The sequence below is a fragment of the Amphiprion ocellaris genome, chromosome 9 (genome assembly GCF_022539595.1).
Source record: "Amphiprion ocellaris isolate individual 3 ecotype Okinawa chromosome 9, ASM2253959v1, whole genome shotgun sequence".
NCBI classification, from domain to species: Eukaryota; Metazoa; Chordata; class Actinopteri; family Pomacentridae; genus Amphiprion; species Amphiprion ocellaris.
In genome coordinates, this window is record NC_072774.1 from 31,377,470 (window position 1) to 31,402,754 (window position 25,285).

The 25,285-nt window shown below is 44.4% G+C and overlaps 2 protein-coding genes across 6 annotated transcripts in view; one reads left to right on the top strand and one right to left on the bottom strand.

Moving 5' to 3' along the window:
- zfpm2a (zinc finger protein, FOG family member 2a) overlaps nucleotides 1-23,512 on the top strand; it is a 118,379-nt gene extending 94,867 nt beyond the window's left edge. For both annotated transcript variants that reach the window (XM_035956940.2, XM_023289489.3), the window contains exons 6-8: nucleotides 19,228-19,434; nucleotides 20,100-20,327; nucleotides 20,694-23,512. In XM_035956940.2, the coding sequence (XP_035812833.2) occupies nucleotides 19,228-19,434; nucleotides 20,100-20,327; nucleotides 20,694-23,263 (3,005 nt within the window). In that variant the 3' untranslated portion in view covers nucleotides 23,264-23,512. The remainder of the gene's footprint in view (nucleotides 1-19,227; nucleotides 19,435-20,099; nucleotides 20,328-20,693) is intronic.
- The window catches only part of si:dkey-122a22.2 (uncharacterized), a 42,763-nt gene continuing 29,365 nt past the window's right edge, over nucleotides 11,888-25,285 (bottom strand). For 2 of the 4 annotated variants that reach the window (XM_023289490.3, XM_023289493.3), the window contains exon 11: nucleotides 23,494-25,182. In XM_023289490.3, the coding sequence (XP_023145258.1) occupies nucleotides 25,015-25,182 (168 nt within the window). In that variant the 3' untranslated portion in view covers nucleotides 23,494-25,014. Of the gene's footprint in view, nucleotides 14,291-19,338; nucleotides 19,479-23,493; nucleotides 25,183-25,285 lie in introns of those variants that run through there. The other 2 variants (XM_023289492.3, XM_023289491.3) reach the window with 2 other exon arrangements.

Below are 25,285 nucleotides of genomic sequence, written 5' to 3' on the forward strand. Positions count from 1 at the left end.
ACACCATGTACCCATACACACACAATGTCCCCCCTGCTCCCCCCTTTTCTCCCTCTCCACCACCCAGAATTCTTTGAAATGCCTGAGGCTGAAAAGCTGGTTACTCTCCCCTGGCTTGCAGCTCACAGTTCCAGATTATTTCTGAATGCCAGAGCTGGTCTGCCCCCATCATCCTGCAAACCCCCGACACCCACCCTCCACCGCCCGACACTGTCTTAAACGCGGCTCTACCTGTCACCTGTCAGACGCACCCCACCTTTAAGTGGCCAGTTATTTTCCATTGGTTTTAGATGTCTTTCATATCATGGCTCATTAAAGCGCAGCGCAGTAGGCAGCATATTTACATAGGCTACTGGGGAGGTTTTAATTTGCGTCGGTACGGAGCATGACCGGAACTGAAGAGTGCAGCGCCAAAATGACTTTTTCACATGACACTCCTCCCAATCCTCCCCTCCCTCATCTATTTCCCATATGAAGACATGGAGCCGGGCATAATTGCTTGAACGGGGCACAAAGTCTGAGACAGAGCCGTCACAGAGGGGGCCGAGGTTTCTCCCAAGCGACAGACCGGGAGGCCAATCAAAGCCAGCGATGAGCAGTCTGTGCTTGTGATCATTCTACTGAATATATACCATTAGTCTCTTCACAAAGTCCCTAACTCTCTTTCAGCCACTACGCCACAACTTCCCTAGTATTTGCTCACTTTGACTGGCTACTGTTTTCATGACTCAGTCCAGAATTGGGCTATCCTGCCATCTGTAGCTCCACTTTCATCCCAGTAATGGCTGCGTTAATGGCTGTGTTTATGTTTATTTGGTTAATTAGGGGATATTTTTCACTTTCAGAATGATACTTTAATCAGCGCAGCTGAGCTCAGGGTGGATTTGAAGCTTTAAAGGGTTAATTTGCGCTATTATATTTCCAAATTTTTGGGCTCCTATCTTTGCTGTATATGAAATGTACTGTTAAAATAAGCCTCTTTTATATATATATATATATATATATATATATATATATATATATATATATATATATATATATATATATATATATATATATATATATGTTGATTGTACTTTCAAATTAGGCTGCTCTGTTTGTACAGTAACTCTAAAAGGCGTGTTTTCCTTTTTGGCAGCAGGGGGAAGGCCTCTCTGCTAAATTATTTACATGACAAGATCGTCAAGCAGCCAACTTCTGCAATTCTATCTCCGACTGCGTATAGCAGAGGAATACCGTAATTTCCCTCAGACAAGATTTTTAACAGAGATTCCCTCCAAAAAACAGCAGACCTTTCCCAGTTTGCAGCGAGAGTCTCCCATATCAGTTGGCGATACCATTATCAGCCTCTGGTTCAGAGATTCTATTCAAAAAGACAAGGAGGGATAGAGGCTAATATTGTCATAAGATGCTCTGTGTCACTCTCAAAATACATGGAGCTCTGGGAGATTCAGCAGTTGCAGAGTCCGCTCCTCAAACATTTGCTCTCCTCCCACGTCTCTCTAAGGACTCGGTGCTACAAACTGGCTCCTACAGATGCACTCCAAATAGCAGGCTGTTCATCATGCATTGTCATAGAACAGGCTCATTCCCCAGCTACCCCCTCCCTCAACAGTCCCCCCTGCCCATGTAACCCCCTCCCTCGTCTCGTCCACCGATGCTCCTGCTGGCCCTACATCCCGTCGCAGCGCTCCGATATCAATCAACAGCAACGAGGCTGGCTCCAGCTTCCTCATCATCCCCAAAACAACGCCGCCTCGCCCCTGCCCAGGCACCACACCCAAGCAAAGATGGCCGGGATGCCATGCAGGACGGACAGGATGGGAGGAATAATGGACAGACAGACAGGCGAAGCAGACAGACACGTGGCCATGTGATTTCAGTGTAATTTTGGAAAGCATATTGTCTAATTTTGCCATCTGTCCGGGAGGGAGCGATGGCAGCGTGGAGCTCATTTGCCGTCTGCTTGCTTTATTGCGGCTATACAGAACAAGTTTTTGGAGCAGGATGCAGGCCCGGGTGTGCAGCCCACTGGAGCTGAGAGGCGTGTCGATACAGGGACCAGGTTCCCACCACTCCATCATGGGCTACTGTGTGTCTGACATCCAGGGACACATGCAAAATACCTCCGAATGAAAAGCTCGGATTCAATCGCTGCTGGCTGGTATTAGAAATGCAGCAGTAAAGAAGTTAAAAATGCAATCAGAGATCAAACTTTTGAGCTGTCCTCAAGTTTCCGAGGACAAGTTGGAAAAATGTTTCACACTCTCTGACAGTTCTGAGCTGTCTCCCGTACCACCAGGCCATTATGAATGTGGTCCAGTTTGCAGCGAATGGTCATATAGACACACAAAAGCACGCACACACATACATCGCTGTCACACATTGTGGATCACGTCTGGTTCAGCTGCTCCTTGGCTCTGACATTAATACAGAGCAGATTGGTGGAGATCTGCAGCCCTTGTTGTTTGATCTTTCCTCCTCTTGCCACATTTCCTGGCACTGCCCCCCTGCCACACCGCGTGGCGCAGGCAGGACTGGCATGGCCTCAACGTGCCTGCCAGGTTTGTTCTCTGTCTTCTTCCCCTTCCAACTTATTCCCTTATGCCCGCTCCATGGATTCAGTTCTGCAAATTACAAGAGCTCCCCTACCCCCAGCGACAGCCTGGATTCAAGAGACCTTCAATCTATCAGTTTGTCTTCTTCAGAAAGGAGTGATGCTACCTCGGCCTGCGATGTGTCACTCCTCTTGCTTTTTTCCATGATAATTGTCCTCTGCAGTAAATTGGGTTATCTTCCTCATTCTCCTTTCCAAGTTTAGCTGAAAGAGTCTCCTCTGAAAATCTCATTTTGGCACAAATTGCGTACGCCACCAAATATTAGAAGTATTAAGCTGTAAGGCCATGACTAAACATAAGATACAGGCCAAGCTTCACCTCAGAACAAAAGACATTCCTTAGCCAGCAATAGCCTCAACTTGAACAAACACTGTATTCTCTTATCAAGACCCCATCCCCTTCCATTTTCTATTTACTCAGGACCGTCATTTAGCCGGTAATGCCTTGAGTCTCAATAGAGAAATTGTTTGAAATGTCACAATCGAATGTATGAATTAAAAGCAAATACATCTTGGAGGTAAAGGCAGCATCAGCGCCTCCTGTATAATCTGAAGTATTTGTTCAAAGGAATGAGTGCCACACAATAGTGTCCTTTTCTCTGCCGTTCCTCCCGAGGTTATGATCAGGATGGGTGGGGAGAAAAAAAAAGCACAAGCTAATTTGGTAATAACGTTGCCACATGATGTCGACACCCAATTTGCACGGTCTATCTGCCATTTTACAACAGTCCGCCTTCCCTTTTATGAATCAGCATCAGATCTCAGCCTTATCTTCCCCCTTTTCTGCGTTAACCACTTCATTTGTGACTAATGGCACACGCGCGATCGTTATCGTTCTAATTTATTCCAAGTTTAAGATGAAGGGCCGGATAAGGTGCAAGAGACAATAAGTTGAAAAAGCCAGTGTGATGCCTCAGTTAATGAGGCACATCGTCTTTTGTTTTTTTTGCACCGCCGGGGTCAAAAGCAGAACACAGGCTGATTGAAAGTGAAGGGAAGAAAACTGAGACGGCAATTCAGAAAAGAAAAAGCAGAGAGGGAGGGCGAACTGGGGTTTTCTTCACTGAAAATCAGCTTTTGAAGGCGATATAAGATCATCAGAGCCTTGAAATAGAAGCTCAGCGAGTACCTGGAGATGAGGATTGGCTGAGGCCTGTGAGGGATGGATGTACCTGGATGCACCTTCACATGGGCAGAAGTGAATCACAACTATGTTACCACAAGCTTGAAATATCATCTAAAATTGAACTTTTTTTAAACATTTATTTGTAAGAGAAAAGGTCATTTTGTGCAGTAATGCTTTGCAACATATGCTCTGATTGCATGGCCTTAGTCAATTTTCAATTTACCAACTCTGTCTTCCAGGAATTAAGCTTCCTACTGATTTGCAACAGCAAACATGAATTATGATTTTTAAAGTTAGCATCATGACTGAAGTTAAGCATCTGACAGGTTGTAAAATGTTATTGATCAGATCTGCAATCTCCAAAAGATTAAATACAACAATGCAAGTCCACTGTGACTTCATGTCGCCTAAACCTAATAGCACATGTGGCTTAGGATTTGAGCATTGTTCTCCAGTGTTTAAGTGATCAGCCCCTTACCTATGACCTGCTGGTGGTACATACTCTAAATGGGCTGAAGTCCTCGTGCACGTGGAAGTAGAAATTGTGGGACATGATTAAAAAAATTATCTAATTAATTACAGGCTTTGTAATTAATAAATGTGATTAGTCACATATAGGTGAACTTAAATAGCAAAAATGTTTGTTTCATTTCTATTTATCTGCATTTTTCATCTGTCTACTACATTCACAGATTACTGCAAATTCAAAGTCCAATTTTAGGGATTAGATTCAACATTTTCAGACTTTTTGTAAACTCAAACACTTTCAGTGTCTTCAAAAGTGGTCTATTATGGGATGGCTACACCGTTAGCCGGTACCAGGCCCGTCGTAGCTAACGTTAGCTCTGATGCTAACGGCAACATGTTTTGCATTGAAGTGATCAGTAAACTCTTTGTTGCACACTTTGCATACAAACACGCTTTTATCCAAGCTGCCATCGGGAACTTTTTTAAAAGAAAACTTTCCGCCCAAAAGCTCAATGAAGTCTTCTCTTCCTTCACTGTTCACCAAATTTTCTTGTGCGCAGACATCACTCAGTGCGTCCTGTGTATCTTCATCACTGCTGGAAAACAGACTTTAGGTTCATTAGCGCCACCTAATGAGCTGGAGTCTTTATCAGTGTTACCGGTGTGCCAGAAATTAGAGAACTGAGAAAGATGCAATTAAATGCATATTTTTAACACATAATTTTTTCTGTAATTAATTAAGTGAAATTAACGCGTTAAAGTAGCAGCCCTAGTATGTAGATGTTCAAATATTTGCTCTAAGATAAAGCTTCTTCTCTACCAGGATCGCAATTAGAAATCAGATTTCCATGTATCTGTTTGTAGCTGCCTGATCAATTTCTCATGCATTAAAGTTATCATGTTTAAAATCATACATCTTGAATCAAGGCAGCCCAGCAGCGTATAAGAAATGATGAACACCATTCTATTGGTTGGGTTACTTTTCTCTCTGTTTCTGCAGAAGAATGAAAAGCTGCTCTCGGGAGTGAACATAGTGTCTCCTAATGTGAAACACACAGGATCAGTCTGTCTCTTAGGCCTCCTGGGCAACATATGGAGCCCTCCAAGTTAGTGTTCAACTTCCCAACGGCTGTTGTGGAAAGTGCCGCACTAACTGCGGCCCTCAGAGAGCTAATTAGAAACCCTTGTGCATAAACCTTGCTTGAAAGTTGCTGTGGGCTGCACCAGCCCCAACCAAGGCAGGATCTGTGCTGCCTGCAAGATAATAAACAAAATTTGCATATAATGTCAACGTTTGGCATCCTTCAGCAATGGCCTAGCCGCTCTCATGGCAGCTTTTTGAAACGCATCGATCAAAAAAAGTTTGGGCAAAACGTCTGATCATTTACAGCCTTTTGTATGTGAGAGAGATGTTTGGATCCATTCAAGCATTTTTCTATTAGAATTCTGGATGCTTAAATCCTCACTAATTATCACTCCCACCCTCCAGTGGTTTAAACTTGTGATTTGTAACAGATAAAAAGCTCCACATAAGGGATCCCTACAATACATATTTAGCTGTGGAGTAATTAAGCTGTATTAGACTTCATTCATACCTGCCAGAGTGTAATACTGCACTGTTACACAGTGACGCTTTCAATTAATGAAAACGTCTAAACCAGCATACGTCTGGGATCACTATGCAGGGTCTAGCTCGACTGTATTTGTCATGCGCTGTAAGCCAACACAATTACACAGACCTAACGTAGTAATTGCTAAGTAGCAGCTCTTACAATGGTAGAAATGGAATTACCTCCACAGAAAGCGCTAGTAGGTCTAGTGGGAAATGGAGGACGAGGAGGAAAGGAGGGGGGGGGAAAAGGCGAAAAAAGCACAACCTTTTACCGAACTGTAAATCATGCTTCACTTTTAAGAGGTGGGAAAATAAATAATGTCTGAAAGTGCAATGATTTCAGTGATTTAGGGGAGCTTTTGAGAAGCGTATTACTAGAGGTGACAGCTTGTGGGAGATAGGCAGGTTGTGTTAAGAGGAAAGGATAAGAGGCTATGACATTATGTCTGCAGGGTTAAGGTGTCAGAGTCAAAGCGTGAACCACTATTACTGGATCAATACTTCTCAGTTTTGCACTTATCTCTGGCCCGATGGTTAGCAGCGGCTTTTCTGGATATACACAGGGACTAAATGCCACTACAGAGAGACCTGCTTCATTTTTGTACAGCAGGAGAGGAGCATTATAACAGGAAATGTTAAACATTTTCATTTTTTTGGGTTTTGTTTTTCTCCCCTGAAAGGGGGATTTCTGGGCTATTATTCCTCTTGACATTCAATAGAACCAAAGCGTATTTTATTAATGCGTCTTTTTAATTTTGGATAGGTGTCAAGAAAAATAAAAAAGCAGGTTTTGTTTTATTACTAAACAGTGGGTTTTGTCAAGTCCTGCTGCTGAAATGTGTCCTCAGGGAAAGTCCATCCTTTATGCTTTAGGTATAAAAACCAAAAAAAAAAAAAAAAAAAATTGCACTCATGTCATGTCCGCTCTCGCACAGGAAAAAGAAACATTGTCACAGTCAGAAACAAGAAAAAGCATGTACTTTCAAGTCTTTCATTAAACTTCTGAAGCTTCTGAGTTAATCCTTGCTGTACATAGAACAAAAACTCAGCATTCAACAATTTAAAAAAGCCAAGAAAGAGAGAGGGGACGAGAGACACAGAAAGAGAGAGAGAGAGAGGGATGAGGGGGAGGAAGGGGAAGAGAGGAGGGGAGGGGGGAGAGACTGGCCTGATCGCTACATATTCATATTCCTATGCAGGCGTTATCACTTAAAAGGCTTTCTAATTACAACAACAAGACAAAAACTCCTTGGATTCCTTCCAGACCCGCTAAATGATAAAATAAGCTTGCACTCTCTCTCCTTCTTAATCTCTGCAAAGCACCTTGGAGCCTCATCTCCCAAATACAGGCGAATGAATGTGAAAATGCCATTTAGAGATGCAGGTGTGACATTTGATAAGAAACTTCTGGATTAAATATGTTCTGCTAATGAGGAACCCAGCTACCCCATCAGGGCAAACTATTGGTGGGATTGTGTGCGCGCTGATAACATTCCACACGCAAACATCCAAATTCATTATTAATAAACAGCCGCAGTCTCTCTATCACACAGAAAGTCTGGATCCTTCAGTGGAGAGACAGGGATGTTGCGTCTCATTAGGAGAGGCTAAGGAAAAGAAGGGGGAGGTACGGGCGGTGTATGTGGCGGGGTAGGGGTATCAACTGTTTTCATATTTAGCTGTTTGGGGGCTTTTTTGGGGAGGGGGAAGAGAGAGCAAGAGAGAGACGATTTCAAAGGATGTGTTAATGGTGCACTGAATGTTGGAACAAAAGGTTTGAAAGTTTCAGGGGATCTGGCAGTGAATGTAATACTCTGGCTATAGCTAATACGGAAAAGAGGGGATAGCAGGCTAAGCCATTGGTGCAGTAGACTGGGAAGTCCCTGGCCCCAGCTTGACATTTATAACGATTTGGAGAAGATTAAAGCCGTATTACTGCTGTAGTCCATAATGTGGCTTTGTAATGAGGTGTGAGTGCATTACCGTCCTGTGGAAGTTAGCCGCTGTTTCAGACCTTTGAAGGGAAAAGACAGAGAGAGAACGCTTTCAAAGATACTCGACTATATTGTGGCCATCACCAGTGAAAGGCTGTGAGGCTGGGAGTCGGAGTAAGAAAGGACTCCAGAGGCCTGCCAGTGGAAGCTGAGGCTGCCACCGTTGAAGACTTGTCAGTCTAAACCAGCTTAGTTCAGCCAGCCAGCAAAGTGTCTCAGACTGACAGGCAGCACTTTGTTATTCGGACCAGTAACTGGAGGTCCATGTCTGCCGCCTGGAAATATTTTATATTCAAATAGAAATTAGAAAATGGAATGTGTGTTATTTCAGGCACAGAATATGGCGGTGCAGTTTTTTTTAAGGTGCATACAAACTCCGAGAGAGAGAGAGAAAAAACAGCTTTAGTAATTCTGCCAGCATTCTGTTTTGACAATTATTATTTTTGGCCTGGTGGCTTTTTTTTACAGGACATAGTAAAAAGGACGGCGGTGCCAATTCTAAAGCCAGCCACCGAAAAAATGAATATTCTAAAAGGTGTTAAAAAATGCACGCGTTATCTGCAAAAATAAAAACACAGGTAATTCTGCGTTAGCGTGTGCAAATGAAGGTTGCAGGTGTCGTCCGTCCATTTAAACGCTCTTTATGATGTTAATTAGTTGTTAGCGTAATTTTCCAGCCTCCGCCATCAACCGTGAGAAGTTCAGAGACCTGCTGTTAACTGAGAGTCAATGCCATGGCACCGTTTCAAGAGCTCCCAAACAGGACGGCCAGTGATAACGAACAGGTGATGGGGCCTGATGCCTATGGCAGCAGGATATTGCAAAGACAATTGAATTTGTTGGGAGAAATGAATCTTCTGGACAGCATATCACATGTTAAAACAACACACATTGCATGCAATTTGCTTATGCAGGAGGGTGATAAAGTGTGCTTATTTAAAAGATAAACAAAGGGGGGATCTAGTGCAGTAAATTGTGCATGTGTGTTTATTCCCTATGAGTAACGCCAGAGGTTTATAGTCCCAGACACAGGCAGCCGTACTTTATGGCGTCTCTGTTTGTGTGATAGCAGTATTTATGATATTGGAATTTATGTTGTACTGTATTCGTACTGTCTGGCTGCTGGTGGTGGTCTGTATTTAAATGTACCTAAGTAGATTTGGTGTTTGTCCTGTATTTGAGTGAGCGCCTTTGAATGATGTCACTTCTACCAAGAGGTCAGATTCATTATTCCCTCGCAGGAATCTGGCCTCCCAAGGTTAAATTCAAACATTCCAAGTTTTTCTCAAGCATTGAAAGCCGTTGGAAAAAAGAGGAGTTTCATCTCCTCAGCCTCTGCTACAGCTAATCTTAACCCCTCGCAATAACATTTCCACTCCGCTTCCTCCGACTCCAGACATATTTGCTCTCCCTTGCTGCTTGTGTCCTGTTAAGATTTAAACAGCAAACATAAAATGCAGAAGATAACCTGCAAAAAGAAGAAAAAAAAAAGCTTTGGAGAGACTTGACTCCGAACATTATTTTAAAGACCAGATCTGAGAGCTCCGGCGCAGCAGTCGGGAGCGATTATCTGCTGTGATCCCTCTCCGATGCACCAAAGTCATTCATCTGCCGATCCTCCACCCCCCGCACACACACACACACACACACACACACGCAGCCCTATGCAAAGGCAGACCCCTAATCATGTCGACACCGTGTGTCAGTGCCGTGGATGAGCAAGGCCTAGAGATGAGAACGGCTCTGTAAACATGGGCAGGCAGCAGGGAGCTTCGCTGCTCCCCCCACGCTGCTTGGAATAAGCAAAAGGGAAGATTTAGGGATTTTGCGGGGCCCAACTTTGTAGTATCAGCTCAGGGTCTTTTTCGACGTTTTTCCGGGGTGCTGCCTATGGGATATTGTTCTTAGCTTATGAAGTGCCGCCCGCCCATTATAAGCTGTGTCTTTTGTCAATAGTATTACAATTTTGGAGCCGAATCTTCTCCTTCTTCTCCCTCTCTCTTTCCACTCCCTTGGATTTAACTCTTCGGTATCGGCTGTAGCCCACATATTGTCTACGTATTCTGTCATTGACCTTTGCTGTTGACCTCTAACATTCAGATAAACCAGCAGAATCTTTGTGAGGAACTCTTATTATACTGCTGACGCCATTTTTCATTTGACCTCTATATTCTTAGAAGTCAACTTTTTTTCCCACCACCGTCGATTATGAACTATCATGACAGAGTAGTAAATCTAGTGTGCATCAACTGTGCGTGTTCCATAGACAGGTTAATACAATTGGCTGTGTCAAATGGGATGTATATTAACAACAGTCAACTGTGCTCTCTCCCCTGTCAGGATTCTATTATGGAGCATGCTCCCGCCCCTTGTTTTGATACAGCGGTAATTTAAAGACCGATCTTAATTGACTTATTTTTTCCGCATGTCTGTCGGAGCTTGTGCATGCACTGCAATAAGAGTCTTGTTTCTTTATTGGGCCACACACAATGTACTGAGTTCAATTTTACCATTCATAATGAATGCAGCCTCGCCATTCAAATGCAGCCATAAGCACACAGCAGATAAGAATTTAATTAAATGTAGATTAAAACCAAACAGGAAAACACACTGGCTGATAATTTTTTATCACGTCCCCTGGTCATATTTTTTTTCCTCATACTTTCGACTTGTTCTTCCTTGGGCTACATCTTTTCAGCTTGCCAAAAGTGGCGAAACACCTCACACATCTCACCGTGGCGCCGTGAGATTGTGTAAAATGCAAAACGAGGGGCGGTCACACGATTAATCAGAAATCCTCGTGTCTGGGGAGGATGGAGGCTGGCGGAGGATTGAGGTGGGGGCGGAGGGGGGGGGTGGCACAGGGGTGCAAGGAAGGAATTAGTTGCTTCATCCCAAATTTGCATCATATTCCAAAGGACAATCCCAGCACTGTAGGCAAGGGGAAACATATCTCGCTCTCTGCAGGAACAATTAAATATTTTCTACAATGCTGAATAAATGTCACCTTCAGTATCAAATTGTCCATACTTGCTAAACATGTTGTTACAGTGAGTGCCTCGAAAGCATGCCTGAGCAGAGAGAAGCCACGATTTTAGATGTGGACCACAGCCTCAGCTAACATACTGTAACACGCATTCAGGAGCTGTTCACCTCAGGCACTAATAGTGTGTTGAACTCCACTGGGGATACCAGTGAGCAAGAGACAACTGCAGTCTTGTCAGGGATTTCCCACTATTGAAACCTTACACCCGGGTGCTCAGTTACATATTAAGCATACATTGTTTTAAAAGATTTGTACACTGCTCGAATTTATCCCCCCGTTGTACATTTTAATTATTATGAAAACCAACAGCCCTGGTGTTAATGATAAAGTATGTTTTCTCAAGAAGAAATACATTCATTTCCCACCATCTGGTGCACTTATTATGTAGCATATTTTACTCGCATCCAGCTTTTTCTAACACTTTCAGACAGCTGTTGGCTTAGACAGTTACCTGAATGACTTGGAAAATAAATTCTGTGCTTAATACGACAGCGTTTTTAATCAGGGGTGATGGTCTCATCTCCTGCAAGCATGTGTTCACGCTGGAACAATCCAAACCTTGCACGACTGTAAATTAGAATTTGGGAGGATTTTATTGTACTGGTGCTGCTGGTGCATTAGCAGAAAGGTTCCAACCATGGCCTCGGTGATGTGGCAGTGGACTCCGGCGCTAGTGCCATCCCTGCCACCTCCACAGCGGCCGACACCGCCGTGCCGCTGCCTGCCTGGCTGTGCCCGTGCCCGCCTGCCCACCGCGCTGGTGCTGCATCTCAGTTCCACTCTATTACCCTCACGCAGGCGATTGGCCTTTTCTGTGGGGAAAAGAGCAATTTCCTGTCGCAGTCTGTTTGATCAAGTGCTAAACCCTTGTGATCAATAGAGAGACAGATGTCGGCTCCAGATGGCCGCGTGGTGATACCTGGGGCAGCGCGGGGGCTTGCCAGGACGACAGAATGGCAATGAGCAAGGGCAGCGGCTGTGCTCCCGATGCACCAGCCACCGAGACACAATGTGACAAACGCAATTAGGCCTTTTAGCTGCAGATTATTTATTTCTCCTGCAAACCGACAGAAAATTTAATTAGCACATACTTTAAGCAATATGTAGAATTACAGGGGTGCAGAGACAGAGGGCATGCTGGGATGTCGCAACAGTGATTGGTGTGTGTGTGTCAAGAGAGTGTGTGTGTGAGTGTGTTTGTATTCCTTCTGTTTATTGCTGTGCTGTGAATACCCAATTAGCATGCTTGTAAATAAGGCACCCTTTGCAAATAAGAAATGCACATTTTAAAGCATAAATCAGTGGGAATTCATAAAGAAGAAACACATAACTTCATAAAATCCATTCCTCGTGACCAGATCAATAAATGTTGAATTCCAAAATGGATGACAGGTGCATCTTTCTGGCTCTCTGTCCTTCTGGAGAGGAAAAAAATAACTGCCAGCACCAGAAGGCCAAAATAGACCTTTCCAAAGAGGAGAGACAGAGGAGGAGAGAGGCTCCCATTTTTTAAACGGCAAGCATTTGCATTAGGGCTGGCATGCACCATACACCCCCAAATACACACACACACACACACACACATACACCCACACACACAGAGACCGGCCAGCCAGCCCATGTGGCGTAGGGCCGGAGCCATGTTGGAGGAACCACTGAGGCGCGTGGCGATGGCGCGCTGCTCTCCCAGGAAAACCGAGCTCGCCGCCGTTGGCCCCACGCCGTTCACCTGCTCTCGCCGAGGCATGATGGGTAGGGGGACATGGGCCACGGGGCCGCAGCTGGAGGGGAAGGAGGGGTAGGGTCTGCTGCGGTGTCCTGTCACGAGGGGTCTTCTGGTCCCATTAGCAGGGCTTGGTCAGGACGGGCCCCCAACCAGCCTGCCGCCGCAGCGGGGGCCGCAGTAAACACATGTCGACTGGCCACAACCAGGACACAGGCAGCACTACCCGCAGAGAAGGAGAGCTAATAGAGTGCTCAATGGGACAAACCTGTCCAAATAAAGAATAAAGCAGAGCGGAGCGGAGCCAGTCAGAGCTTTCCTTTAATAGTCTACTCCACTTTACTGTGGACAGGGAGGAGCTGACTGTGTGTGGCAGCTAATGAGGGAGAGGAGCTTTGTACTGTAGGAATGTGGCTGGTATTGTTTCAGACTGACAGCACACAACCCTGAACTGTGTTACCTGCAATATAGACAGTGTTCTCACTAGTCATTTACTCCTCATGAGGGAATATTTCATTTGTTTTTTGAAAAAAAAAAGAGAAAATGTCAAAAAGAAAATTGCGAATGTTAAAAAGCACCATAAAAACAGGTGACGTTTGAGGTGCAAGTTATTCTTCCCATAATTTAATACATCCCATTAGAAAATAAATAAATCTGAAATTAAAAATACTCCGGCTCTGTCGCAGCAGTATAACGGAGCAAAAATAGCAGCTAATTCTTTTTTCTGCTCCCTTAAAATTACAACACCATTACCAGGCAAACATCCCCCTGCCAGCCAGTATCGTTGTCACCGTGCTGAAAAAGCTACAGAAATCTCCAGAGACGAGTCAGTCTTTTAATTTCAAAGAGGAACATTGAATTTTTAGTTAGTAAAACATTTGCTGAATCACATCGTTGCATCATTTTTTCTGACAGTTTTTTTTATTGCACGTGTGTGTCTTCAAACAATTCTTAAATGTGTGCTGAATGACATTGTTCGACGCGCTGTGCTGCTTTTATGTCTTTGTTGCCTGTGAATGTATACAGTAGAGAGCGCCGTGTATGAGGCTCCCCTGGGAGGACTTTTTAATTTGTGGATTCTGACCCACGTGCCATTCGCTCAAGGCCATCCATGAGCTCTCGGTACTGGCTATATCTGCAAAAACACTTGATACTAAAATTAGTCCAGACACTGTGGTGCAAAAGGAGAGAAATCTGAGGGGGGCGGTTTTGGGGTGTCAGGCAAGACAAGGCAAGTCAGGGCTCTGTAAACACATATTTACTCAACAACATTTATTTCCCTGGAAGAATACAAGATTTTTTCTTCTGCCACATTTCTAGATTTTTTTTTTAGAAATAAAATATAAATCATGTCGTGAGAAAAAACATTCACACATGCTTGATTGCTGTCATTACACAAATGCAACAAAACCATACAAAAAGATTATTAAACGTAAAAGTAATAATAAAAAAAACACCCTTGAACATTTCATTAGCACAACCTAATTTCCAGGCAAAGATCAAGTGAGAATGAGGTCAGACGAGAGACACTTGATCCAAATGCATTTCTTGTTAGAGTAAAATCTTCAGCACCTACCTGCAAGGATGTATAGGCAGACTGGCGTCTGTGCTGCCCTGCCGTATCTGAGGCGTCTCTGCATCATCACAGCAAAACATCCACCGGCTGCAGCTTCAGCATGAGAAGAGTGCCTCCTAGTGGCCAGGCTGAAACATGAGCAGAAGGAGGCAGCAGAGAGTGAAAGAGAGATAGAGAGGGAGAGAGTCAATCTGTGTCAGAGCCTTAGTGAAATAATAGTAGAGTCAGCTAATTCTAGTTTAGTGTACCGTCAATAATAGTAAGCTTGTTTGACCCTGTGAACGATGTTCCCGCTCGGGTCTAACTCAGCGTTTTCCTTTCTGCTGCTTGCTTTGCTCCGGCTCAGGATTGTGATGGCAGGTTTGACAGCCATGAGTCATCCTAATGTGTTCAACTCTGATGATCCAGAAACAGTCCAAATATTTACCAGGATTCATGAGGAGGATTTGTTTAGTGTTTGTCACAGCAACATCAGGTCCGCTGTCAGGTGCAGATACAGATATTATTCATCCGCGATCTGTGATTAATATTTTCACAAGATCTGGGGGAAGTTGACTGGAAGTTGTTTATTGTGTCATACTGTAATTCGCTCCCCCTCTGATGAAGCTTTGTTAAAGAAAAAGGAGCGGCGGCGTGCAGCTACTTGATATTCGTAGGTGCGTGCAGCTTGTTCCCATTTGACCAGGAGGAGTTGGAGCTGATTTGAAGACAAGAAGAGTAGAGGTCTTTAATTACAACCCTCTCTGTGGCTTCAGGCACCACTGGCCTCACTTCACAATTAAGACCAGCAGTTAGCACCGAGCCAATAGACAGAGATGGGAACTTTAAGGGGCCAAGGGAAAAAAAGAAGTCTCTACATCAATATCCAGCTTGAAAAAGGAACATTTTAGTTACTCACTGAATCTGGTATCACATATTTGAATATTTCTTCTTTAAGCTGAATAAAAGGGGCATCAAGCACATCCATAGGAGTACACCTGCTGGATCTTGTTCTCAGGCTCCCCCATTTCTCAAACAGCACAGTGGTGCTTTATAATACATGACCCCATGATGCATTCAGATAATGCCAATGGGCCGCTGTTAGTGTTCCCAGAAGCCCCATTCAACCCCTCCCATAATATGTGGCTGCGGTGCAGTGGGACTGTACTCCAGTGCTGTAATGGCCTCTGCAACGGTAATGTGTTTGGACAGATGGGAGAGGCAAGTGCTGATGTGCTTAACTACGCATTTTACAGCTAAACTATTAAAGAGTTGTGCTGTTTACACACCAGCATTTGAATACCTGTCTTCAGGCCAGTTTAATTATCCGGGCCCTTCTGTTATTTCTGCTGCTTTGTTGTCTCTCAGCTTTTGCACGAGGCATGAGAGATTTGTTTGCAGCTTCATTAAGATATGGTGGTGGTGGTAGCGGTTTGCAGGGAGCAAAAAAAAAAAAAATAATAATAATTCCCGCTCAAGTATCTCATACTCTATTCTCCCAGCCTCCCCCATACATATGCAGATACTGTACACATCCGTTTTCTTATAAAGTCATTTAAAGTGAGGAAATTAAAAAAATGCCCTGTGATGCCTGCACTTTGAAATCTCTCAGGGCTTTAGGCAAAGGGGAGGGGACACACACCCCCAGTGCCTGCGATTCATCCTGAGACGTTTGATTAGTTTATGAGTACTTATAGAGGGGGAAAGGGTTTGCATTAGAATTTTGTTTCATGAATTCCTTTATATGTTCATCTTCAACTGCATGTTCAAATAAACCACTAATCAAAGAGAAAAGAGGGAAGAGGGCATTTAGCCAGCAGAGCCATAGTCTCAGGGCCTCAGTGAGCTGGTGGATATGGTATTGAGAGACCGTAGGAAGCAATGGTTTTTAATTATCTGGACTACGTACAGGATGCCGTTTTTGATTGTTTTAATGAGGCAGCTGGCCTATTGTCTCCCCTTAATTCCTCTATTGTTTTTAGAATATGTCATAGTTCTTTATTCTTTTATCAGGTGCTCTGCAGGAGGATTTAGACAATAGCCTTCATTCCAACTGCATTGGCCACTGCACAAAGGCAGCTCACACTGCAGACAGTTAGCAGGCAAACAAGTGCAAATCACAAGCTGCACTTTCCCCAGCCTTTTCCCCAGTTTGACGACTTAACGGTTTTGGTCTTTTGCTCTAACTCTTGACCCACACCCTCAGCCCCTTTCTCCATTCATGCTGATCGTGCCATTGTCATAGGTGGCTCACCCGTGTTTCTCTGATTTAAATCGCCTCTCATGAAAAGACTGTCGGGAGGGAAACAGCCATGAAGAATATTCCTTCATGGAATATTCGTTTGTGTTATGTTGCCCACCTGACGCCTCCATGGAATCAGCTTTCAGAGCTTTACATCTCCATATGTACAGAAAAATGACATTTCTGCAGAACAGTCTGTATGCAGACGTCCGTATATACATGTGCTTGTATGTTTGTGTGTGGACGTTATAGCTGCACAGGTAATCACATACATGCATTCAATTTCTAATTTAGAGTGCTGAAGGATCTCTGTGAAATAAAGATACACTGAGCATCATGATGCATTTCAGAGATCAGTTGGAATCTATAGGCATGATGTACGAAGTAGCACAAAAAAATGCCACAAATTAGAGAGAAACAACCATGATTGCCAGTTCTAATTGTGATGACAATATGAGCGTAGTTTAAACCATAATCCTGCAGCCTGAGCACATGTATCTTACCTCCCTGTCTTAGTGGAGTGAGTGACTGTAACGAGCAGAGTGCTGCCTCAGTGTTTTGTATAGCTCACTAAAACTGGGACATGCAGTCCTAAAACTCACTTCCAGCATTCTCACACACAACAGATGGATCTGTAGCATTCTTGGCTGAAGGGATGCAATCTGAGCGCATATTCTGCTGTCAAAATGCAGTAAAACATTTTCATCAGACTCCACATAATCTGCTTCATTTCAGCTGAGGAGAGCACACAGTATCTTTGATCTGGATTGATCCAAAAAACACTGATTTGTATCTGAGCGTCAAGGCCTAGTTCATAATTCTCTTTGTACGCTGAGCGCGTCTGAACTAAGAGATCCTTGCAGAGGAGAAGAAACTTTTGTGGCTATGACTGCGATATATTCCACACCATTGTCAGTGGCAGTTTGTATCTACCTTGATGGTAACTTGGGCAGACAGTGGAGAGGAGTTTTGTTATTTTAATTAGGAGATAAAAATTCAAAGGGCCTCTCCAGGCAGTGTGTGGTATGACAGAATCAAAACGATGAAGTGGAGCGGCCTGAAGTGTGTGTCTCGTCACAGCAGATTGGCCGACAGATAGGCACTGCTCTTTAAAGTGGCGCTGACATGCACACGCTCATGCAGGCGCACACACACTCATGCAGGCGCACACACACTCGGTGTGCACACAAATGGGACTTTGAAAGATAGCATATTTTAATACCATTTCTCTCCTTTGACACGTTTGTGCTGGTCTAATTTTCAGTGCTTCACCAGCAGATAGGAAGGGCTAGAAAGGTTTTAATCAGGACAGTGATGTGAAATCTGAAATATTCAATTTTGAATTGAAAAAATGGGCCAACTCATTCTGGAAACTCAACAATGATTTATATATAACGCATACTGTTTTAGTCAGACACGACGGCTCTGTTTCCATCCCACAGTTTTCTATTTCGAATAAACATTCAGAAAAGTAGATTGTTTTCATACAGAGCCTCACTCGTGCACCTTCACCATGTCTACAGGGTGGTTTTAAACCTGGTGATTCATAGGTTTTGTGTAAACATGAGTAATCAGTGTTTCACATGTGCGGGGGCTTTCTAACAGCGTCCCCCTGCCTTCACACCTCTCCTCAGGACTCTCTTTATTCCACATCAGCCAGGGCTCAAATCACATGTCCCCTCTCAGCCTGACACTCCGTCGGTATGTTTGCACATCTTTGAAAGCTAACAGCGTGCTTTAATTAATTGTCCAGGTTTCCTCAGAAACAATGTCCTAATTCTGCCATTTAGCGGGAGCGTATCATAGTTTGTTGTTATCTCCCCAGCCAGATTTCTGTAAATAGTCATATTAAAAACTTTAATCTCTTCAATGGAAAATGAAGTGCAGCTGAAAAGCCTGTCATGTGCTGAGATAAATATTATCTAAGCTAAAACCTTCACTCTCTCCCTCTACCCCCTCCTTCCTTCCTCCTGCCCCCTCCCCCTTTCTCTGACTTAATGAATATGTTCAGAAGATTTCAGAGGAATGCTTAATCCCAAAACACAACAATCTAATAATATGGAGGACCTGTCTCAGTGTTCTAGCTGACAACAGCACTCTAGGCTAGAGTTTACCCCGGCTGAGGTACGCTTTGCTTCTGGATATGAGCGCCAGCAGCCTAAAAAGACATCTGAGTGACAGTAAAAAGAAGGACATTAGCTTTTAAAGGGAGTATTCACCCAAATTACAAAACTGTATTTTACCAGGCTTTTAGATTTTCTGCCTCCACGTCAACACAAGCAAACATTTTTGGTGCTCATTGCAATGAAGTTTGACATTTAAAAAGCAGCATCTTTCCAGAAACAGTGTCCCTGTGGAAAATACAACAGAAGAAATCATCTCTATAAAAACCGTTAACAGTCAGTTATCCAGAGCAATGTTGGCACTGATTTTGGAAACACGTGTTGCTGATGGCATGTTTTAATGTGAAAACTACATTCACCATTATTGTATCTGGATGGCAGCAGAAACCTGAAAAAGAGTTTGTTTTTTCAAAATATAATGTAGGTGTCGGTCTTTTTCATTCCTGGGTTGCTATGAAGCTTTACACTTTCAGAAAATCACTTTTCCACTTTATGTTCTACCCATCACCCTGTTTGAACTCCACAGTTATGCAACGCACCGTTGAAATACTGAGTCTCCGAGAGGTATTGCATGCCATCTAAGGTGCACACAAATATCATTTCTTCCGCTGCGTAATGGCCTGACATTTAAGACTAGAATTACTCATGTGTACATGCAGGAAAGCTTTCTCCTCTCTCACAGCAAGCATTTAAATGTCTCTTCTATCTCTGTTTTGTCCAGGTGGCCAACTGTGGTGCACTACCACCAAGAACATGATGGAGGGCGAGGAGCTGGTGGCGTTTGCGGTGGACTTTGACTCACGTCTGCAGGCGGTGAACCACATGTCTCTGAGTGAGGGCATGTACCCAGCCAGGCTGCTGGACAGCATCCAGCTCCTGCCACAGCAGGCCGCCATGGCTTCCATCCTGCCTACTGCCATCGTCAACAGTGAGTGTCCATGAACGCTCCGACACCAGCACACGTACACGGAGCTGGAACGAGACGTGCTTTTGTTTAGACATGCACAATCTCACACACACATTCTCTTGTTCCTTCTCCTTTTCTGTCCCTCTCTCTCTCACACACACACACACACACACACCAGTCCACAGCCTGCACTCAGTCACCTGCTTAACAAGGAGCGTCGTCTCCGCCGGGCGTAGATTAACCCAGATGAGTCTCTGCACTGGAGATAAGAGCCATCGACCTTCAAGTTTTGGGTTCACATAAACACACTGAGGCTCGAACTAACGTGTTAATTGCAAAATACACGCCTCATGCAAATAGTGTGTTTGTTTACTTAGCGAGGGCTATCTGGGTTCAGCTCAACAGGGAGGCTTCTGTAAGCAGATGGTCCAGTGTTCTTGTTTGCCCTTGAGAAAGGGCACCAACCCAGTGGTAGCAGCACAGCGATATGCTGCAGCCGAGGATTTGGTGGAAAAGCCTTTTAACGCAGGCTTTGAGAGTCAGAACTGTAGAAGTATAGAAGAGGAATGAGTGTGTGTGTGTGTGTATATGTGCAAGCTCTTTATCTATATACTTGTGCAACAATATGAAAGTACTGTTTGCATCCTGATATCATGTCCCCTTTGTCCCCTTCTGTGTCCCTCCAGAGGACATCTTCCCATGCAAGGCATGTGGAATCTGGTTTCGGAGTGAGAGGAACCTGCAGGCCCATCTCATGTACTATTGCAGTGGGCGGCAGAGGGAGCCAGAGACAGTCGTGGAGGAGAATGAAAACGGGCCCCACCAGACACCCAGTATTTGCCCCTTCCCACAGTGCAACAAGAGCTTCTCTGGAGCCAGGGCCCTGGAAATGCACTTGAGCACCTCACACAGTGGTGAGTGACAATGTCAATAAGCCCGAAATGGGGAGAAATTTGATTTTTAAACACAACAAATGCCATTGTTTTTATATTATGGCTCTCGCAGATGGCTACTTTCACTCGATTTTAAAAGAAAAATGTTTTAGAAAAAGGGACAGGGTTTTAGACACGTTTGGAAAAATGACTGTCACTTCTTTTGAGAAATATACATATCCTGCTGTCAGCTAGCATAGTTGACAGTTTATCCTTGAGCAAAAAAAATCTAGTGGATGGGAATAAGCTTGGCATAATGCATGAGCGTTTGATGGTTTCTACAGTTAACTCTAAAGGAGAAGTGGGAGGCGAGATTCTGAGCATTTCTCCCTTTTATCTCCTTCACAGGTGTCAAAATGGAAGAGAGCCTCCCTCCTGGCACCAGCTTGAAATGCACAATCTGTAACTACACGGCAGATTCTCTTATTACATTCCAGCATCACATCATGTCTCACCTGTCACAGGCGGCCTTCAGATGCAATCACTGCCATATCAGCTTCCAGAGCCACAGGGAACTCTTACAGCATCAGGACTTACATGGGCACGGCAGCAAACTTCACAGGGAAGGCGACGGCACCGAGCATTCCCCCAGGGGTCCTGAGGAAAGCCTCCAGCAGCAGCAGCAGCAGCAGCAGGCCCGCGCTGAGCTGGCCAACAGGAAGGATGCTCTGCTGGGAAGTCCCAAAGGGGCCCTCAACAAGGAGACCAGCACAGACGGAGAGGCTGACAAGGCTGAGAAGAAGCCCATGCTGTCTGTTCAGAAGGGAGAGGCCCACCCAGGCAGCAAAGCCAGTTTTTCTTACACTAGGATCAAGTCTGAGCCCTCCAGCCCCCGACTGGCCTCCTCCCCTGTGCAGCATAACATGCCTACATTTCCCATGGGCCCCTTCTTGTCTCAGTTTGCTTTCTCCCAAGACATTTCAGTAGTCCCGCAGGCTTCTGAGATTCTGGCTAAAATGTCAGAGCTAGTTCACCGGAGGCTGCGCCATGGAGGGAACAGCTACCCCCCTGTCATCTACAGTCCTCTTATGCCCAAAGGGGCAACCTGTTTTGAATGCAATATCACCTTCAGCAACCTGGACAACTATTTGGTCCACAAAAAGCACTATTGTAACAGCCGCTGGCAACACATGGCAAAGTCTCCTGACTTCTCCGCCCTGTCAGATAAGGTCCCCGAGGCGGTGAGCCCCAACAGTGGTCACAGTTCTGTTAGCATGTTGGCTGGCTGCCACCCCACAGAGGCCGACAGCCACCTCATGCAGTCTGCTTGCCTGAACTCCAATGTGTTGGACATGATCAATGCTGGGGCTAAAGGGCCTGATAAGGATCTAGCAGGGCAGGTGAAGAAGGTCTCTACCCCGACTGGGGCTGAGGAGAGGCTCAATGGCAAGCAGATGGAGGGGAAAAGCCCCAGTACAGGTTTGGTGGAAAGTGACAATGATCCTACCAAGACTACTTGTGAAGCCTGCAATATCACCTTCAGCCGCCATGAGACCTTCATGGTCCACAAGCAGTACTACTGTGCCACTCGTCACGATCCTCCCATGAAACGTATGTCCACCAACAAGGTGCCCTCCATGCAGAGAACCATGAGGACCCGCAAGCGCAGGAAGATGTATGAGATGTGTCTCCCTGATCAAGACCACCAGAGGCCCCCAATGGGTCAGCCGGGTTTTCTCGGAGTTCCACCTATGAACCCTTGTACATCCCAGGAAGCTGTAGAGAGCCTAGCAGACCGCTTCCACCCCCGCTGTGATATCTTCCCAGGTATGGTACCCAAACACCTGGAGGCCTCTCTGACTGTCACTAAACCTATTCTGGCTCCCAAATGCAACACTGTGGAGCCGCAGGAGCTGGATGCTCCCATTGATCTCAGCAAAAAATGTTCACCAGTCCCTGACAAGACATGTAGCTCTCCCAAAAGACTTTTGGACTATCACGAATGTGCAGTGTGCAAGATAAGTTTTAACAAAGTGGAGAACTACCTGGCGCACAAACAGAACTTTTGCCCTGCAACAGCCGCCGCTGCTGCTGCTGCTGCTCAGCAACAACAACAACAACAGCCCCAACAGCAGCCACAACACAACGAGAGCGGCAGCTTGGAGTCGACCATGTTCCCAGATGTGAAGAGTGAAGGCAATAACAACCCTGATGACGCCTATGATAAGAGTCCAGGCAAATGCGAGAAGAATGGCAACGGGAAGGTGATGGTTCAGAATGGAGGCATGTTTCCTCCTCACATGGGTCCTGTGCCGGGACTCAAGCCTTTTGCTGAGCCCCAACTCATCCCATCAAAAGATGAGAACAAGAACATGTTTCTGCCCCACTGCCTTTATCCTGGAGCAATAAAGAAGGTGAAAGGTCCTGAGCAAATATCGCCATATTTTGGGATAAAGCCAACCGATTATGTGACTGGGGGACCAGTGATGCAGGGAGAGGCCGGTGACCAGGAGCAGAGTGTTAACGGGGGAGGAGGAGGTCCTGGAGGAGGAGAGACAGGAACAACCAGAGAGCAGACCCCACAGCCGGCTGCTAATGGCTGCCCCCACCCTGGCAAGGAGCCCCTTCCCCTTCTGCCCAAAAACCGGGGCATGGTCATCGTCAACGGCGGGCACAAGCCAGAGGAGCGTTCAGGCACAGCCCCGCCACAGCAGGAGAACCAGCCCCAGCCAGACAGCCAAGCCCCCAATCCATCTCCCACGTGGGCCACCGAAAATCAGGCCGACTCCAACGAGAACATGTCACCTTCCTCCAAGTCCCCAAACGAGGAGGCGGCACCCACAGCCAATAAAGGCGTGAACGGCTCTGGAAGTGGCAAGTACTGCCGCCTCTGTGATATCCAGTTCAACAACCTGTCAAACTTTATTACCCATAAGAAGTTTTACTGTTCATCACATGCTGCAGAGCATGTAAAATAAGTTGAGAAGAATAAGACATCTTCTTCCTTTCCTTCCTACACCTTTTCCTCCCAACTTTTACTCCTTTTTTCTCCTTGGTTTTGGTACACTGTTGTGTCTGGAATAGTGCATCATGCAGTGCTAAACGCTGCTTGTGGACAATCAAGAGAAGCTTCTTCTTTCATCGTTTTAAGACTTAAAAATGCAAAACCATTGGTTAAAAAAAGAAAAGAAAAATGAATCAAGAATAATATTGGTGCCACTTTCACATTAATTTATTTTACAATCAGTATTAATAGGAGTAGTGATCTTAATTTAAATTCAAAATGAAATTTATATCAGAGTTGTTTGTAATGTTATTGTATAGTCATTCTTGTGTAGCACACATATTGTTTACACTGTAATGTAGGCTCAATGAAACAATAGACAATACAAAAATGAGATGCATTTTAGACACAAAAATAGCTACTGAGGCACTTGCGTATTCTTATTTGCTGTACCAGTTTCTGTATATGCCCAAAATGTCACTTGCAGATTGCTTCTAATGACTTGTTAGCCTTAACGATCACCATTTGGGGGTGATAAACAGGCACAACCCTGCATCTCACATTTTGGCATATACACATGGCTTTGCATACATATGTGGCTGTTTGTCCCTGTCTCTTTTCTTCAACTCAGATGTGGATGTTTTCATGAGGATGGCAGCATTCTTGTATAGTACTTGTATTTCTGTTTGATGATACACTTTGGTCTCCCTTTTTGAAATTTGCTCTCAATGCAATACTTTGTAAATGGGGGAACATTACTGAAAGCAGTATTATGAAATGGGGACTGTGCATATAATTATTTGTAACCCCATAGGGAAAAAAAAAAGAAGTTGTACAAGAATTAAGTTTATTGCTGACGAACAAGATGGGTGGGAGGTCAGTGGGGATACTGATGTAAAATGATCATTCCAATGTCCTGATTATGGGGAGAAAATGTTTCTTAAAACGTTGTTGCTATGCATGTATATGGATGGAATTAAATTCCAGATCTGTTGGAAATTTTTATTTTGATGTGGTGTCATAATTAAACTTAAATCCTCAGGATAAACCAATGCTCTCTGGTCTTTCTTTCACACTATTCTGTACCAATCAAAACCATTCATATTTGCCATGAGAATAACAATGCTCGGTTGCAAATAGGCTCAAAACTACATGAAGATTTATTTTCAAAAAGGTTTAGCTGTTTCCAACTTATAAAAGTCATAAAATAGAGGTCCAGGTGGGGTTGTGATGTAACTCAACTGTATGCAAGTAACAGCTGAAGCTAGTGCAGCCCAGCAAGAAGAATTGAATTCTTTCTGGCTACAGCATGGAAGAATATTAAGACAGAACTAAATGAGATAATAAAGTATTGGGTTGAGCAGTGATGTGTGTGACCTTTACATTGATAAGGAATAATGTAATATTTTCTTGCACTGGCCAATCAGGTGAAGAGCCTGAAATAACAACTTGAAAGATAAGATGAATCTAAGACAGAAAATATTTCATCACACTGAATACCCTCCAGTTATCTGCAATTAAAAAGCTTCCAATGAGTTGTGCAAAAATATGTTCTGAAATTGACTTCCTGATGAACCTTAGCAGACATGTATACAACCTCTACAGATTGCTGCAGAGAAAGGTAAAAAAAAAAAAAAGATAATTTGAATTTTTTACTGAATATTTAAAACATATTCAACTATTCCTTTTTCCATATCTGGGGTGTAGTTACATGTTGGCCGTGGGTCACTCGCTCTGCTGTTTGGCTTGTCGCTGGTTGACTAGCTTCCTCAGGTGCTGGCTGATGGCAGATGGCTTCTTGTAGATCATTCGCCGGTCTGCTCCTTTTATGTGAATGTGATTGGCTGATGGGTAGGATTCCTTCAGAAACCTCTTTTGAAGCTTAGCTACCATCTGGTGCAGGGGGAATATGATTTACCATGTTACTAGAGCATTGTTCAGTCACTGTACCAGACTTAACGATGCAGCATGAAGTTGTGCAGCTACAGTAAACATA